Raw genomic sequence first — 18,594 nt, forward strand, 5'->3', positions numbered from 1 at the left:
GCAACCTGGACAAACTGTCTTGCTTTGTTGTAAAAGTTATCAGTGATGCAACTTATGTCCACATTTGAAGTTTGAAAGGATTCACTGTCTAGAAGGTTCAATGCCACTGATCTTGAAGGCCATAATGCCTTACGCTGCTTCTTATTCAGTTCACCTGCTCATGTTTCCACCTGAGCACATTTCCCTCAACGGTCCCCTGTCTACATTATCATATGGGCTCTCCTTTCCAATATCTTCTGTTCCACTTCCATCTCCCATCCCAGGTGCTTCTTCCCTCCTGCTTGTCTAACCTTTCCATCTACACCCCTACTAACCCCTTACCTGAAGCCCCCAAGCCTCTGGTCTCTCCTTCTGTCATTGGTGCTGTAGGGACTAAAGATCTGCCTGTAATCACAAGGCCTGTTGGCTGGCAAGCTGAGGAAGAGCTTCTGCCTGAAGCAGGTCTGGACTTCCTGTTTCCAGCCAGTTAATACTCTTCAGAATGTTAAATAACACCTGCTGCTGTGATTGGAGGGCATACATTCCCTGCTACCTCTTGGATAGTATCGAGAGAAACCAGGCTGCATATCACCATTCCCTCACCATAGATTGGCCACGCTAAATTGCCCGTAGTGTTCAGGGGTGTGTGGGTTATAGGGGGATGGGTCTGGTTGGGATGCTCCAAAGGGCGGTGTGGACTTGTTGGGCCGAAGGGCCTGTTTCCACACTAGGGAATCTAATCTAATCACTGAGTCAGGATCCTGAAACTTCCTCCTTTACAGGACTGTGCGAGTACTTATACTTCATGCACTGCAGCAGTTCAAAAAGGCACACCGCCATCTTCTCAAGGGCAAGCAAGGATGGGCAACAAATGTTGGCCTAATCATCATGCCAAATCCTATTCACGAATATGATACAAAAACGAGTTAGTGATAGAAATTAAGGGAACTGATTTCGATCACTCTCTTTCTTGATGGTTAGAGAAAAATGCCTTTTCTTTTTTTGAGAGAGTAAATCAGCAAGAGTATTGTGCTCAGGTGTATTGTAAATAACAGTTATTAATACACTGTGTTGGAGCTTCAAAGAATTCCTTATTAAATCAGTGCAACATTGCCATCTCCCACCTTAACTATCCTTATGGCTTGTCTGATTATGATCGACCATTTACTGCCAGTTGTACTGAATTTGAAGCCAATTTTGTAGAACTTGTGACTGTTGGGAATTGGCTTGACTCTACCCAAACTGATTTCATTTAGGACCCTTAACAGCTGTCAGAGACTTTCATCCCATCTGTCTGGAGCTGGATTTAAAACCAGGCCAGCGTTAATATTCACAGCATAACTCAGTCTGCTGGACAATTAGTTTATTTGGAGTCATTCAAACTCTTTCTGAAAAAATCTTTGCTTGAGTTATATGTTAGCATTGTGCTCACTTAATCATTGGGTGAACTTGGTGACACTGTTGCTTTATATGTCAATATCTAAAGGAATTCCAATATGGAAAGAAAGGAATAACCATGCAAAAGCTTTAAATCTATAGGAAGTAAACAGAAATGTAGGAGCAGAAGTAGACCATTTAGCCCCATAAGCTTTTCAGAGACGCACTGTTGTTTAGAGCTCAGAAGGAATCCTTTGGCCCACTGAGTCTCTCTGTGAACCAATCCAATCAGTATTTTTTCCTCCACTTTATCCCGTAGTTCTAAGTTTATTTCCTTCAAGGGAAGATGATGATGTCACAGTAAGGTCAGTGGACGTTAACCTGGAGGTTAATACTGTAGGTATGTGGTCTCACTGTTGCAACTGAACTTTGATAAATTTAATTAAATAATCTGGAATATAAAGCTAGCCTTTGTAATAATTGCCATTGAACTGTCAATGATTGCCATTGTTCCATAATGGCCTTTAGGGAAGGAAATGTGCCATCCTTAATGGTCTGGCCCACGTGTCACTACTGTAGCAATGCAGTTGACTCATAACTAATCTCTTAAATTCACAATACCAGGTTATACTCCAACAGATTTATTTGAAATCAAGTGGGCCACTTCACCTGATGTAGGAGAAACACTCCAAAAGCTTATGATTTCAAATAAACCTGTTTGACTATAACCTAGTGTCATGTGAATTCTGACTTTGTCTGCTCCAGCCCAACGCTGGCATCTCCATATCAGTCTCTTAAGTATCAGAGCAAGCCACTCAGTTAAAAGGCAATTAGGTATCATCACTCAACCTATTAATTCAGAAACTTTGTTCATATTCTAGGGCCCTGGGTTCAAATTCTGCCTTGGCAGATGGTGGAAGTTAAAAAAATCTGGAATTAAGAGTCTAATATTGATCATGAAACCATTGCTGATTATTGGAAAAACCCCATCTGGTTCAATAACATACTGTAGCGAAGGAAATCGGTTGTTCTTAACCTGGTCTGACCTAAGTGTGACTTGCAATGTGGTTTGCTCGTAACTGCTCAATGGGCAATTGGGGATTGGCACTAAATGCTGCCCTAATCAGCAATGCTCATGTCTTATGGATGCCTAAAAAACATCCAACCTTTTTAACATCCAAAATGGATTGCTTCACAGTAGCCTCTATTGAAATCATTTGCTGCATGAAGTACATGAAAAAAATTAACAATCTTCAAGTTGTCTAAGCATGATCAGGGAACACTGAAGTTATAAATATTACATTGTAAGGTTGGATCAGAGTAATTCCTTGCCTACATATCAGTAAGAGCAACCATTTTTTTTGTAAAGAGTAAGAATACATTATTTTGTTCTCAGACAATTTACACTTGTATTCAGAAAATGTACAACAAAAACAGCTGGAAAATATAGTGCCATGCTTTCTGATATGCAAGGGTATGACCATAATCAGCTTACAGTTAAGTTCTAGATTGAACAGTTCTTTTTTATATACAATAATAAAATCTGTTATGTTGCAATGGGAGCAAAATGTAATCTTGACGTAAAACAATTATAAACAGAATTATTTTCTGATCTTGAGCAAAATGTCTTTTCAGCTTGATTTAATAGTTTTAAAACAGTGATGATGCAAATTCTTCTGGTTTTTAAGGACATGTTAGTAAGAATTTCCTGCCCTCGTCAAAATATAGTGTCATAGAGTCACAAAGCACAGAACCAGTCCCACCTGCCTGTGTTTGACCCATATCTCTCCAAACCTATACTATTCATGGACTTATTCAAATGTCTTTTAAATGTTGCAACTGTACCTGCATCCACCACTTCTTCTGGCAATTCATTCCACACAAAAACCACAGTCAGTGTAAAAGTGTTGCCCCTCATGTCCTTTTTAAAACTTTCTCCACTCAACTTAAAAATATGCCCCCTAGTTTTGAACTTCCCCACCCTAGGGAAAAAGACTCTTGTCATTCGCTTTATCTATGTCCCTCATGACTTTACAAACACCGATAAGATCACCTCTCAACCTCCAGCGTTCCTGTGAAAAATTCTCAGCCTTTCCCATCTATTTTTATATCTCAAACCCTCCATTCCCAGCAACATCCTGCTAAATCTTTTCTGAACCCTTTCCAGTTTGATAATATCCTTCATGTAACAGGATGACCAGAACTGCACGCAGTACTCCAGAACAGGCCTCACCAACATCCTGTAAACCTCAACAGGTCGCCGCAACTCCTTTGCTCAAAGAAAAACGGAAAGAACTGGGGATATTGTGAATCAGGAATAAAAACAGAAGTTGCTGGAAAACTTCAACAGGTCTGGCAGCATCTGTGAAGGGGGGAAAATAAAACCAGAGTTAATGTATCAGGGCTAGTGATCCTTCCTCAGAACTGATGGCAGCTGGGAAAATGTTGGCTTATATGCAGAAAATAGGGAGGGGGATGGGATAGGAAGTAAATGATAGGATGGAGCCCGAAGAGAAAGAAGAACAATCGGATAGACGAAGGAGTTGATAACGATCTGGCTGAGAAGGTGAATAGCTGTTAATGGGCACTGTTAGTGATGAACAATAGGTAGTAATGTAAGGCAGGCTATGTGATTACAAGACCTGGTATGTGGGATGGGGAGCTAAGACATGGGAGAGTTTAGGCCTTAAAATTATTGAACTTGACTCTGAGTCTGGAGACCTGCATGGTCCCCAAATGGAAAATGAGGTGTTATTCTTCCAGCTTGCGTTGAGCTTTGCTGGAACACTACAGCAAGCCAGAGACAGATGTTGGCCAGGGAACAGGGTGGTGTGTTAAAGTGGCAGGCAACAGGTAGGTCAGGGTATTTTTTGCAAGCAAAGCATAGATATTCTACACTTTGTTTCCCCAGTGTAGACGAGACCACATTTTATGCAGTGAATGCAAGAGACTAAACCTTTAAACCCACTAAAATAATCTTGAGAAATAAGTGATGACAAAACCAATGTCATTTAGAGCTTTGACCCAATGCACCCAATTTTTTAAAAAAAATTTAAAAATTGTTCATGGGAGGTGGGTATCAATCACAATGCCAGTGTTTATTGCCCAGAAGGCAGTTAAGAGTCAACCACATTGGTCTGGGTCTAAAGTCACACGTCACCAGATCAGGTAAGAATAGCAGTTTTCCTTCCCTAAAGGACATTAAAGAACCAGATGGCCTTTCACATCAATCAACATGGTTGCCATTAGATGAACTTCTTACTCCAGATTTCCACTGAATTCAAGTTCCCACAATCTAATTGGAACCTGTGTTCTCAGAACATTGGTCTGGTGTTCTGGATTACTAACACTGAGACATTACCATTATGCCATCACCAATTCTAGATTTCCTTCTGGTTTGGACTTCAGTCCTTTCATCAATGAAAGCATTCAAATACACAGAAGCATGTAATATAGCATTAACAAACCTGCAAGTACTGTATAATTCATAAAGTAGAATATATATTATAATTCACTGCAAATTGACATTTGGAAATACTATGAATGTCTGAGTGCAGGCTAAAGGCAATAGTTCAGAGTAAGGATTCTATTGACTTTTTGATAATACTGGAGACTATCTGCTAAAATCAATTATCATGAGTTGAATTTTTCCAGAAATCAACAAAGTGGCAATTTTGCTGATGTTCATGGAGCATTACTTACTGTGATCCTGAATGCATTTCCACACACTATTCTCTGCACCCTGCCACATTATCTATGCATCATGTCTCAGTGGCCTTTTGGTCGTGCTGTCTTTCCACTTGCCAAAGGCAGAGGTACTCACCAGTGCTAGGACCTCCCAGGACTCCTGGTGCCAGCTCTATTTTTAAAGCCAAGCCTTACACCGAATCAAGTAATGTCCAACCAGGAGTTGCCCTTCACTGTGCATAGTGGAAAGGGAACCAAAAAAAATGCTTCTTAGGACATACAAGTGGTACAGCTTCATAGACAATGGGAACTGCAGATGCTGGAGAATCCGAGATAACAAAGTGTGGAGCTGGATGAACACAGCAGGCCAAGCAGCATCTCTGGAGCACAAAAGCTGATGTTTCGGGCCTAGACTCTTCATCAGAAAAGGGGGTTGGGGAGAGGATTCTGAAAAAAATAAGGAGACGGAGGAGGCAGACCGAAGATGGATAGAGGAGAAGATAGGTGGAGAGGAGAGTGTAGGTGGGGAGGTAGGGAGGAGATAGGTCAGTTCGTGGAGGACGGACAGCTCAAGGGGGTGGGATGAGGTTAGTAGATAGGAAATGGAGGTGCGGCTTGAGGTGGGAGCAGGGGATAGGTGAGAGGAAGAACAGGTTAGGGAGGCAGGGACGAGCTGGGCTGGTTTTGGGATGCAGTGGGGGGAGGGGAGACTTTGAAGCTTGTGAAATCCACATTGATACCATTGGGCTGCAGGGTTCCCAAGCGGAATATCAGTTGCTGTTCCTGCAACCTTCGGGTGGCATCATTGTGGACCTGCAGGAGGCCCAGGATGGACATGTCGTCTAAGGAATAGGGGTGGGAGTTAAAATGGTTCGCGACTGGGAGGTGCAGTTGTTTATTGCGAACTGAGCATAGATGTTCTGCAAAGCGGTCCCCAAGCCTCTGCTTGGTTTCCTCAGTGTAGAGGAAGCCACACTGGGTACAGCGGATGCAGTATACCACATTGGCAGATGTGCAGGTCAACATCTGTTTGATGTGGAAAGTCATCTTGGGGCCTGGCTGAGGGAGGAGGTGTGGGGGCAGGTCAAGCACTTGCTGCGGTTGCAGGGGAAAGTGCCGGGTGTGGTGGGGTTGGAGGGGAGACCCAGAGAGAGTGGTCTCTCCAGAAGGCAGACGAGGGTGGGGATGGAAGAATGTCTTTAGTGGTGGGGTCGGATTGTAGATGGTGGAAGTGTTGGAGGATGATGCATTGTATACAGAGGTTGGTGTGGTGGTATGTGAGGACGAGGGGGATTCTCTTTGGGCGGTTATTGTGGGAGCTGGGTGTGAGGGATAAGTTACGGGAAATGCGGGAGATACGGTTGAGGGCGTTCTCGACCACTGCGAGCGGGACGTTGCGTTCCTTGAAGAACGAGGACATCTGGGATGTACGGGAGTGGAATGCCTCATCCTGGGAGCAGATGTGGCGGAGGTGAAGGAATTGGCAATAGGGGATGGAATTTTTGCAGGAAGGTGGGTGGGAGGAAGTATATTCTAGGTAGTTGTGGGAGTCGGTGGGCTTGAAATGGACATCGGTTTCTAGGTGGTTGCCTGAGGTGGAGACAGAGAGGTCCAGGAAGGTGAGGGATGTGTTGGAGATAGTCCAGGTGAACTTGAGGTTGGGGTGGATGGTGTTGGTGAAGTGGATGAACTGTTCGAGCTCCTCTTGGGAGCATGAGGTGGCGAAGATACAGTCATGTAACGGAGGAAGAGGTGGGGTTTAGGGCCAGTGTAGATGTGGAAGAGGGACTGTTCCACATTACCCTCAAAGAGGCAGGCATAGCTTGGGCCCATATGGGTACCCATGGCCACCCCCTTTGTCTGTAGGAAGTGAGAGGAATCGAAAGAGAAGTTGTTGAGGGTGAGGACGAGTTTGGCTAGACGGATGAGGTTGTCAGTGGAGGGGGACTGGTCGGGTCTGGGGGTCAGGAAGAAGCGGAGGGCCTTTAGGCCATCTGCATGGGAAATGCAGGTGTCTAGGGACTGGACGTCCATGGTGCAAATGAGGTGTTGGGAATCGGGGAATTGGAAGTTCTGGAGAAGGTGGAGGACATGGGTGGTGTCACGGACGTAGGTAGGGAGTTCCTGGACGAAGGGGGAGAAAATGGGATCCAGATAGGTGGAGGTGAGTTCGGTGGGGCAGGAGCAGGTGGAGACAATGGGTCGACCAGGGCAGGCAAGTTTGTGGATTTAGGGAAGGAGATAGAAGCGGGCAGTGCAGGGTTTGGGAACAGTGAGGTTGGAGGCTGTGGGTGGGAGGTCACCTGAGATGATGGCGTTGTGAATGGTTTGGGAGATGATGATTTGGTGCTCTGGGGTGGGGTCATGATCCAGGGGGCGGTAGAAGGAAGTGTCAGAGAGTTGGCATCTGGCCTCAGCAATGTAGAGGTCAGTGCACCATACTACAACTGTGCCTCCCTTGTCTATGGGTTTTATGTTGAGGTTGGGATTGGAGCGGAGGGCTGCATGTTCTGCAGGGGAGAGGTTGGAGCATAGCTTCATTGCATGTACTAGCGTACATTAATATGTTGCTGTTTGAAAACAAAATTACTCAGGTTAACTGTCCTTAGTGTCATCGTATCTTAGACCCCTGTCAAAGTGAGTGCTATTGTTTCCCCAGTGCCCCATGGAACCATCACATAATGGAAAGCCTTCAAACAATGGAAACATTTACTTTTATTCAGCAACACCAAAAATGAAGAAAGAAACAATCAAAAACTTCTGGGAGCAAATAGGCTCTGCTTGACTTTTGAGCTACAACAGATGTACAGTCAGAGTGATCACTGCATCCAGTTCATGTCTATTGGATGTATTTATATACTAGTGTTTTCACATGTCATGCCTGCCTTTGTAAGCCTAATGCTGCAGGTGTTGTTCCTCCTGCTCAATGCACTCACCTTGCTCATCCAAAGACTGCTGCCACTTTCTTAATTTTTTTAGAGTCTCATCGCATCCTGTAGGAGATAGTAAGGACTGCAGATGCTGGAAGACAGAGTCAATAAATGCAGAGCTGGACAAACACAGCAGGTTAGACAGCATCAGAGGAGCAAGAAAGTCAGCATTTCAGGCCGACTCCTGACAAAGGGTTTTGGCCTGAAACATTGACTTTCCTGCTCCTCTGAAGCTGTCTGACCTGCTGTGTTTATCCAGCTCCATGCTCATTGACTCCATAATATCCTCTTTTGTTCTGCTGCAGTTGTGCAGTGTTCACCCCCTTGATGGTTAAAACATTAGTTAGCAACCACTAAGTGCTCAAGTCTTCCAAAGTATACTGATGTAAATTGATGTACTCTGTAATGCTGCAACAATTATTTATTATTCGTGTAGAATGCAACGGTAGAGTGGATCCATTGGATCTCCTAGGCATTAAAATCTAGAAACTTGTTGGTGTCACATTTAATTGACAGGTATTAAGTAAGTGCTTGATTTGCCAGCAGCATATGTGTACACATCACCTGAAGTGTCCCACACACGACATAGGTCAAACCTCCATTGTAGACGTCCAGGACTCATCTGGGACTGACAGATACTTTGAATGAGAGAACAGAAAGCCAACAATTTTTTATTTTTACTACTTCTTTTCTGCTTTTTTTTCTTTTGGATTGGCCAGTCAAGAATCCAAATATCTTTTTCCCAAATCACTTATAGTTAATTTTTTTGAATGAGATAGAAAATAAAGACACCTTTTTCAATAGAAGGAAAACATCCATGTGGCCTATTGAATACTTGCATGCAAAGGGCAATGCTAACATAAAAAAGTGAGGGGGGCGTTAGAGAGAGAGGGAGGGGACTAAATCATATGGAATTGGAAGGGGAAATAAAGCACTCTATCCCTTGCAGGGCTTTCCTCTCTCTAACAAATTTTTTATGCTTTCTTCCTGAAATTGGACCAGCTGCTCATATGTAAGGATGCCAGATGCACTAGCTACCAGCATAAAATAGCTATGGAGGTGGTGATGATGTAATTCAGGCAGGACATTGGTGGGTAAGGCATTTAGCTGATTTTAACTGACAATCACCCAGATTTTGCTGGTTGGCTTATATTACAAAACATATTGTTATTGTTGCAAAACATAACTTCCTGTGTTTATCTTGTATCTGTAAAATGCCTGGGAAGATGGTATAATGTTGTACATAATGTATAAGATCTCAATTCACCTCGAAGGTGCTGTAGTTCTGATATTTTCAAGCTAAGTTCAGTACAGTTCTCCATTCAATAAATGATCGCATTGTAACTGTACAATTATACATTAACTGTATCTTTTCCATCCATAGTTATACTCGATGCTCCTGATACCGTGTTAATTGAGAGGAATCTTGAGAAAAGGATTGACATGACAACAGGAGGTATGATACTTTATTTATAAACTAACTCTTTACCAGAATTACACCTTATATTAGTTCATAACCTGCTCCATTTCTTGTCTTACACTCTACACATTTTTAACTTAAGTATCTTAAAGATTAAAACAGTAATTTTCCAAACAGGAAGCAAGTCATTTAAAAATGCTTCTTCTTTGATGTGGTTCTTTTATACTGTGGTTAATAGGATATCCAGAGGTATCCTTGTAGAAGTATTTTGAGGAATGTTTAAACTGCATGCATCTTCTAGGAGCAAGAAAAACTATGCTATTTTGAATGCACAACAATACACTCACCTCATTCGTTTGTGCTTTGGGAAGGAGGAGACTTAAAAATACTAAAACTGTGGTATGCAACAGAAAAAAGTTAAAATAAAGGGCTTACATTTATATAGCATCATCCACATCCTTTATAGCATCAATCATTTCCTTTAGAAGTGGTGTAATCTGGGCAGCCAATTGTCGCACAACAAGATACCAAAGCTGCAATGTGACAAAGGGATCAGATAAATTTTGAATTCCCCTTTAAATCCTTTAGCCCAATTTCAGTTCTGCCCGTAACATTAGTCAATTCAGGAAAGTCGTTCTCTGTGATAGACCTGTTATGCTTTCTTGGATTCAACAGCAATCACTCCTTGAACTTTATTCACTGCCTCACCTTCATGATGTAGCAATGAAACACCACTGCTGTTTGGTTGCAATCCAATCAGTTCTGAAATAGATTACGCTTCACTTGCAACAAGTGGTCTTTCCTCTCCTGCAGTTTTATCCTGAGTTACCGTGAGGTTCTAACTATTGTTTTCTCCTGTCCTTATTCACACTGTATCCTACATCTCCATAATAGCTATAGATTTATCATTTTTTAATGAGCATGTCAGTCATTCTTTATGAATATATTTGTTACAACTATAATACATTTATTTTGCTCCTCAATTTTTAAATTCATTTCTGTGAGTTTTCCAGTATTGACATTATAAAAGTTAGTTTCTTTTGCATAATAAATCCATAATAAAATTAAAATGAAGTGTTTTCTAATAGTTATATTTGAAATTTGTATTATAAATGCACAGTTCTGGATATCGCAAACATTTTTCATTACTATTTTCTTAGGTAATGAGATAAAATATTGTTCTGCAATGATCTTCTAGTACTTTTGTCGACCTCACCTATTATTAATGTGTTTTAAATCATCCTGCATAATTACTGTTATCAGTTGGCCTGAATTTACTTTCTCTACCTTCAACTCAGATGTTCAAATTTTAGCTAGATAATTGTCAGTGTTGTTGATTTGTGAATAAAATTAGATACTGGTGCATCTTGATTAGTCCGTAAGTAATTGCAACTATTGAAGTGGGTTCTGGATGTGAGTTTGCTCGCTGAGCTGGGAGGTTAGTTTTCAGACGTTTCGTCACCATTCTAGGTAACATCATCAGTGAGCCTCCGACGAAGCGCTGGTGTTATGTCCCGCTTTCTATTTATCTGGTTAGGCTTCCTTGGGTTGGTGAAGTGGGTTTTTATTCTTTATGTTGTCTAGATTACTGTTCCTTAAAAGACGGTAGTTTATATTTCATAATGTGCTTTACCATTCAATTCTTTAAATTTAACCTTTATCTGTATACTTTAGAAATATATCATACAACTTTCAACTGGCCAACCTCCAGCAAAATACGAAAGCGCCTAGTGAAACCTGGTGGAACATCAGAGGAGGAAACTGCAAAGAGATTATTAGAATACCGCAGAGTGATTCATGGGGTACTGAATAGCTACAGTAAAAAATACCATATTATAAATGCGGATCAGCCCAGTGTCGATGTCTTTTCGCAGAGTAAGTAATCTTCCATCAACAACCTTTCGCAGGAAAATCTAGTAAAAGTAACATTTGTATAGCTGTGAACTTGTGTTTTGAAGCTGAAATCATGAGTGGAACAGTTGACTCGTTTTATTGATTTGAAATCCAATTCAAACTAAGGAGAAAGAACTCACCAATATATGTTTTATGAAAAGTTCTCAAATGAAAATAATATTGGGATTGCATTATATTCTGTATGAATTTCCTAATAAACATAAGTTTATGACAGCTATTCACCTCCAGCAATCATACAGATGTCCAAATGATTTGTTTTATGTATCTACCATTTACTGCAATGGTGCATGAGGGGGACCATTGACAACCACATTTTCCAACATAAAATTAACTACAGCAAGTTATAGATAACAAAGAGTGGAGGTGGATGAACACAGCAGGCCAAGCAGCATCTCAGAAGCACAAAAGCTGACGTTTCGGGCCTAGACCCAAATGAAGGGTCTAGGGCCAAAACGTCAGCTTTTGTGCTCCTGAGATGCTGCTTGGCCTGCTGTGTTCATCCAGCTCCACACTTTGTTATCTTGGATTCTACAGCATCTGCAGTTCCCATTATCACTGATACAGCAAGTTATAAGTGTTTTCAGAACGGAAAGGGACACTTACTCCCTTTTGGGTTATTCTGCAACAGTACCATCAATCAAAACTCACACATAGTTGAGTGGGCAGAAAGTGAAGAAAGAGAAGGAGAATCAATTCAGTCTGGCACTGCACTTCAGTATTGCTATCTATTGTTCTGTCACTCCGGTTATTGTGTTGGATAAAGTACATAAATAGGGTAATAGTGATGAAAGTTCCAAAGATGAAACTTAAATGCTTTATTGTATATATTAATATCTGCAGCTTCTCCATTTTGATTACTTTTATTCACCTACTCAGTTATTAAAAAGGAAATCAATAAATGAGCTATCAGCTATCAGGGTTGAGCTTTGCAGTCCTACCAGATCTAGCTGTGAATGGTGATGGACAATCAAACAACTAACGGTAGGGGTTCTCCACAAATATTTCCATCTTCAATGATGGGGGAGACCAGCACCTAAGTACAAAAGATAAGGCTGAAGTTTTCGTATCCATCTTTGGCCAGAAATGCCATAGGATGATCCATCTCCTACTCCTTCTGAGATCTCCAGCATCACAGATACTAGTCAATTTGATTCACTCCATATGATATCAAGGAAGAATTGAAAAAAGTTAATTCAGCGAAGGCCAAGAGCCTTGACAATATTCAATCATAATATTGTACTGTTATGCCCCAGAACTGGTTACATTCCTAGACAATCTGTACAAGTACAGTTACAACGCAAGCATTCACTGGACAATGTGGACAATTGATCAGGCATGTCCTGTGCACAGAAGGCAGCCCTATTACTGCCCTATCATTCTACTGTCAATCATCAGAAAAGTAATGGACGGGGTATCAAGAGGCTGTGAAGCAGTACTTGCAAAGTAATAACCTGCTCACTACTGCTCAGTTTGAGTTCTGCCATGGCTGCTTGGCTTTTGACCTAATTGTAACTTCAATCCAAACATGGACAAAAGAGCTGAACTCCAGAGGTGAGATGATTGATTTCACTTAACATCAGTACAGCACTCAACCAAGTATGCGTCAAGGAGACCTGGCAAAACTGGAGTGAATGAAATCAGGAAAACTCTCAGCTGGTCGGATTCATGCTTCGGACAAAAGCAGATGGTTGTAATTTTTGAAAGGCCTGTCATCTCAGCCCTCGATTATCACTGAAGAGATTTCTTGGACTAGTGTCCCTCCATCATAAGGTGAGAAGTCGAGATGTGTGCTGATGATTGCAAGATGTTCAGCAGCATTTGTGTTTCCACAGATACTGAAGCAGCCAATGTCTGTACGTAGCATTTATGCTATATTAAGTCCAGTACAATGACTGGAGAAATCACCCTTTGGCATTCAGAATCCCCAACTTTCAATAGCCTGGGGGTTATCATTGACCAGAAATTGAGCTAGACTAGCCATATAGTTACTGTGGCTATAAGATCCAGTTAGAGATTAGGAATTCTGGAATGTCTGTTCACCAACTACAAGGCACAAGTCAGGATTATGATGGAATATTCACAACTTTCATGGATGTGTGCAGTTCCAAAAACACTGGAGAGCTTTGACCCCCTCCTGGGCAAAGAAACCTGATGATTGGCACCCCATCCACAATGTTGAACATCCACTCTCTTCAGTGCTGATGCAGTGGCAACAGTGTGTACTGTCTGCAAGATGCATTGCAGTAGCTCACCATGGCTCCACTGATAGCACCTTGCAAACCCGTGGCCTTTGTCACATGGGACAAGAGCAATGAATGCACAGGAACACTACTACATTCAAGCTGTCATCCAAGCCACACACCATCCTGACTTGGAACTATGTCACCATCCCTTAACTGTCACTGGAACAAAATCCAGGATCTTTTTGCCTAAGATTGCACTGGGCAACTCTATACCCTACGAGTGCTCATGTTCAAGAAGGCAACTCAGTATCATCTACTCCAGAGGAATTAGAGATGTCTAATAAAGGCTTGCTTGACCAATAGCACCCACATTCTCTTGAATTAATCAAAAAGAGAACTGCCAGCACTGAAGCAGTATGTAAATACAACTGATTGTGAACCTTGTTTCTTTATGGGTGTCTTACCACTTCCTCATTGTTCACAGACATCACATTACTGCAGTGCCAAGCTTTATATTCACAAGTCAAAACAATTCTGCTGAATAAAGTCATGAAAATTTTATGTTGCATTTCATTAATTTCAGACTTGTTTTTCAGCACAAATGATTATCGTAATTTGCAGCCGTTAGTGGATGAAGAGAAATGTGTACATACTGATTCATATTTTCAGGATAGTTTCGCATGTTGCATTACCAAGTCAGAATACATGAAGTTTGCCTTATACTCTGATTTGTTCAATTCACTGTTCCCTTGGGTTTGCAAGAAGGCTGTGTTTGTCTCGTGCAAAAGAAACCAGAAAACAGACAATATATAGCGAAGCTATTTGATTTTTAATAAAAATTAATGTAAATTTCAATATTTAAAATCTTTGCAGCAATATAATTTGATTTAAGTGTATATTATTTTTCTGTTAAAAAACTAAGGGCACAGTTGTCTGTTGATATATATGTTTGTATTTTGTACAATTAAATAAACTGAAAATTTTATAAAACATTAAAATTCCTCTTGAATCTGATTTATTTAAAGCTTGGAACAGGCTATTCATGCATTGCAATTTTTATACATTTTTTCAACTGTGAAAGAAAATCAGCGGGGAATAATTACATCTAATTACTCCGTGGTTAATTAATACAAATGGGGCGGGGGAATCCCCTACAAATGGGGCTTAACAACATTCATACTGTATGCATTTGCTAACTTTTAAGTATTATTAGTGCTCAGGATCTCTGTTAAATTTTTTAAAAAAATTTTCCACTCTACACAGCTTTAAGCCATGTCCAAAGTCGACATCGATCCAACGCCCCCTACACGCCAAGAATTATTCTTCACGGTCCCCCTGGCAGTGGCAGGAGCCTGCAGGCAGCACTGATTGCGGAAAAATATGGAATTGTTAATGGTGAGCACTGACTCAGTGGACTTTTTGTCTTTATTGAACTTCTGTCTTTGTCTTGTATTTTCTGGAGTACAACAGCAGTACATTTGAAACTTTACAGTCTGGCAGTAAATATGTGGTAAGTCCATGGCCTATTGTGGCTTGTTTCTATTATAGTTTTGCCTCTGGAGTTACCCAAACATACAACATATAAGCGTGGCTGCGAAGTCAGTACTTCCATGTTTGATACTTTGGTGACTTGTCATAAATATACCTTTTATATTTCTACTCAAATGGAAATCGAATTTTTGAGCAGAACCAGACTCTTATAAGTTTATGTGATGCCGCAACCAAAATGGCATATCTTATCTGTTTTTGGCTGTCCTGCTTCGAGTTGTCAGAATTTGTTCTTTTTACTGTCAAATGATTATCTTTGTCTACCTCACTGTGTCGATCTATATATTCTTATGGTTTCGTTTTTCTTTTCCTAAGTGCCTCTTCCACTAGGAGGGCAGATGGCCTATTCCTCAGAAAATCTGAGTGCTGTCAAAGCCACCTTTGGACGAATTATCAGGTGATTTGCCCGGGGGAACAGGATCTCTGAGGCAGATCACTTTTCACTTTTATGCATCTTGCAGTGCAACTGTTTTTCAGCAAACTACCAGACTGATTCTCTAGATAAACGTACAGTGTTGGAGATAATTGTCAATGAGTTCCAATGTGAAGGAAACTTTATTTTTCTTCATTGCTCAGGTGTCAGAATGATTGGCAACATAATTTGCAAGTAACCATAGTTGTCATCAAACATTCTTTGGGACAATAACTTTGAAACACCCATAGCAAAATTGATTATAGTGCAACTACTTAATATAACATGCTTAGCAGAACAAGAATCCTGTTTGTTGATTTAGATGGATGTTAACAATCCCGTGGCACTATTTTAAACCAGAAGGACAGTTATGGTGAAGTTGTAAACAAACTTTTGATTTTTGCAGTATGCACAGTGGAGTAGCATGAACCGTACAGTAAAATGGAACATGTTTGCAGCTCACTTTCAATCTCTTTGTTGCCACAAGTTCCTGAGGTTTTCTTTTTCATAACAGAAGTGACATGTGTACTTAACTTGCTATAATTTTCCCAGTAAGTTCTGAGCCACTGCTTTTGTGGTGTGCTATGTTCATAGGGTTGCCTATTGTTGTTACATAACGTGGGTTACTACAATTAAAAATGTTAATTTAATATGATGTACTTTGAGATATTTCTGAGAGATGTGATAAACTTATATGTAAATACAAGATTTATTTTGAATTCAGTTTTGAGTTGAGGGTACGTTGTTAATCTGATGATTTAGTCGTATTGCATTTTTTAAACTTTGTTTAATCTTCCATCCATGCGTAATTCAATTAGATTCAATTGAGTTAACCTAAACTGACTGCACTGTCTTAATGGGTGTATGATCAAAAGTTAGAAATTTACTATCAAATCAATCAACGACTTTTCTTGTTCAATTGTTAGTGAAATTCATAACATTCTTTTTGACACCAACTGAATAGAGAATTTTTTTTTCCTGTTGCATATAATGCACGAAATAAATACGTTTATGAGTAGTTCAGAGTAAAACAAATGCAGATTAGTGCAGGTAACAGTGACTTATGAGAGTAGAGTATTAAGTTGCTTATTTGCTTTCAGTTTTTAATAAGCCTCACCAAAAATGACAAATTTACACATTTCTACAATTTCTAAATTTCATGACTTTTCTTGGGCAAGGTTTGGTTTTAGTCATTGGTGTATTTGTACTCTGAGAGCTCCTTGTTTCATTGCCCATCTAGACTTACATTTTCCAAGTAGTAAGTGACTTTACTGTTTGCCTGTCAAAATGTATTACCTCATATTTATTTATGTTGAACTTCATTTGCAAATCATTTCTCCATTCTGCAAGTTTTGTAATGTCCTCCTGTAATTTGTTGTAGTCTTCACTCAATATTGATTACTCCCCCATTCCACAATTTGGTGTCATCTGTGAATTTAGAAATTGTTTTATTGATTACAAAGTCCAAATCATTAAAATGAACTATAACTGGGAACAATGAAGCAGTAAAACTGCTTGTCAGTAGTGTTTCAGAAATAGTTATATTATTCTTCAGTTTTAGTTGAATCGTCTATGAAACATTTGAGTTTTTCAACATTTTTTAATGCATGGGTAGCATGTGTCATGTAAACAATTATACCTTCAGGCATACTATAACACTACTCACAAGGAATTTGAGGGTAGCATAGACTGTTGTAGTTTTACTCATGATCAAGAAAATGGCTTCTTTGAATGACGTTGGTGAGATGAACATTTGTTTTTTCAGTTTCCTGTGGACAGTTACTGAAAGAGCCTGTCGCTGCTGAGACAAGATTCGGTGAAGCCATTAAACCCTATGCTGAAAGTAGGCAGCCAGGTAAGGTTCCTGACCCCCCCTACTGATAGCGTTCTGATATTGAACAAAGGGCAAGATTCAGACACCACCAGAGCTTTTCTCGCTCGTTATTAACAGGGAGTTCAGGAGACATTGAACAACTGAATATCTCAGAGTGAGGTCCACAGGGACATCCCCTGCACTTCCCTCTAGCCCTTGCTTAGAGCATGTTTGTACTAGCTGAAGGCAGAGAAGGGTTACTGAATAATTTACCAACTGATTAATAGACTCACATGGGTATAATTAGGACAGGCATAGGCAGCAGCTACAGTAACCAGTACAGTGCTTAAGGGAGCTAGAGGCTGCTTTAGCTTTGCCTGAAAGAAAGTTTCTGGGGCGCTGCTGTTTGAAGATGAGTCAGGAGGAGAGCAGAGCCCCTGCTCTTTTGAAGTGGAAATAGGACAGTTTGAATCTGTCAAGTTTAATTTTTCAAAGGTGCAGTGGACCCTGTGGTGCAACTTATTTTCCTTTGTATTGACAAAAATTTATTTTATGTTATTTTCCATATGTAAAATTTATTCTTTAAGTTTATAAAATATTTTAAAAATAAAATTCATCAGTGGCCAACAGTATAGAATTATAATAATGGAGTTTTTACTCCCGTTTCTAATTCTGTATCACTCCTTGTTGGTAATCTGTCTTCCTCCAGAAGATCTTATAGGGTGGTCTACAAGCTAACTTTTTGCTCAGATACTCAAGTGAAGTGAAATGACCAGCTGTCATTATGCAGTCTTTACAGTAAACAATTTTCAATATTTTTGCAACTTAAATCAGAATGTTTACATCTTAAAATTTAATTGAATAATTTAAATTAGTTTTGCCCTCAATTTCAGTTAAATTGCTTGAATTGAATTTATGTATTTCTTACAAGAACAATATATACATATTTGGTGAGACATATCACTCAGTATTCAAATAAAATGTATTGTTGAGCTTAAATGTTTAAAAATAGATTATTAAATCACACTTAGAGCATTTCTGATATCCTTACTTTATAGGGATATTGATCGATTGTTCCCATATACATTGGAAGTAAGATGTCCTTCTCCAGTTGCAGATGGTTAAATTACACTTAAGCCATCTCAAAACAATGACAAACACTGCTGAAACAAATACTATTAATTCTCAATTAGTATTTTAAAGAACTATTAACACAACAGTACCCAAAAAGTCGGTTTATAGTTTGTAACTTAATTATTATTCATTACTCTGATGTTCTTGGAGGCAGCTGTGATGTGTTTTGTATTCTGTGTATGTGCTTATCATAGTGA

The 18,594-nt window shown here is 40.0% G+C and overlaps 1 protein-coding gene across 5 annotated transcripts in view; it reads left to right on the plus strand.

Moving 5' to 3' along the window:
• The window catches only part of ak8 (adenylate kinase 8), a 192,329-nt gene that overhangs the window by 73,279 nt on the left and 100,456 nt on the right, over positions 1-18,594 (plus strand). For 4 of the 5 annotated variants that reach the window (XR_007250209.2, XM_048558472.2, XM_048558473.1 and 1 more), the window contains 4 exons: positions 9,358-9,429; positions 11,068-11,268; positions 14,754-14,885; positions 17,216-17,305. Coding sequence is in view for 4 of the 5 variants with exons in the window: in XM_048558472.2 (XP_048414429.1) it covers positions 9,358-9,429; positions 11,068-11,268; positions 14,754-14,885; positions 17,216-17,305 (495 nt within the window). In the remaining variant the exon portion in view is untranslated. Of the gene's footprint in view, positions 1-9,039; positions 9,068-9,357; positions 9,430-11,067; positions 11,269-14,753; positions 14,886-17,215; positions 17,306-18,594 lie in introns of those variants that run through there. The other variant, XM_048558476.2, reaches the window with a different exon arrangement.

The sequence above is a fragment of the Stegostoma tigrinum genome, chromosome 29, assembly GCF_030684315.1.
Source record: "Stegostoma tigrinum isolate sSteTig4 chromosome 29, sSteTig4.hap1, whole genome shotgun sequence".
Classification (NCBI taxonomy): Eukaryota; Metazoa; Chordata; class Chondrichthyes; order Orectolobiformes; family Stegostomatidae; genus Stegostoma; species Stegostoma tigrinum.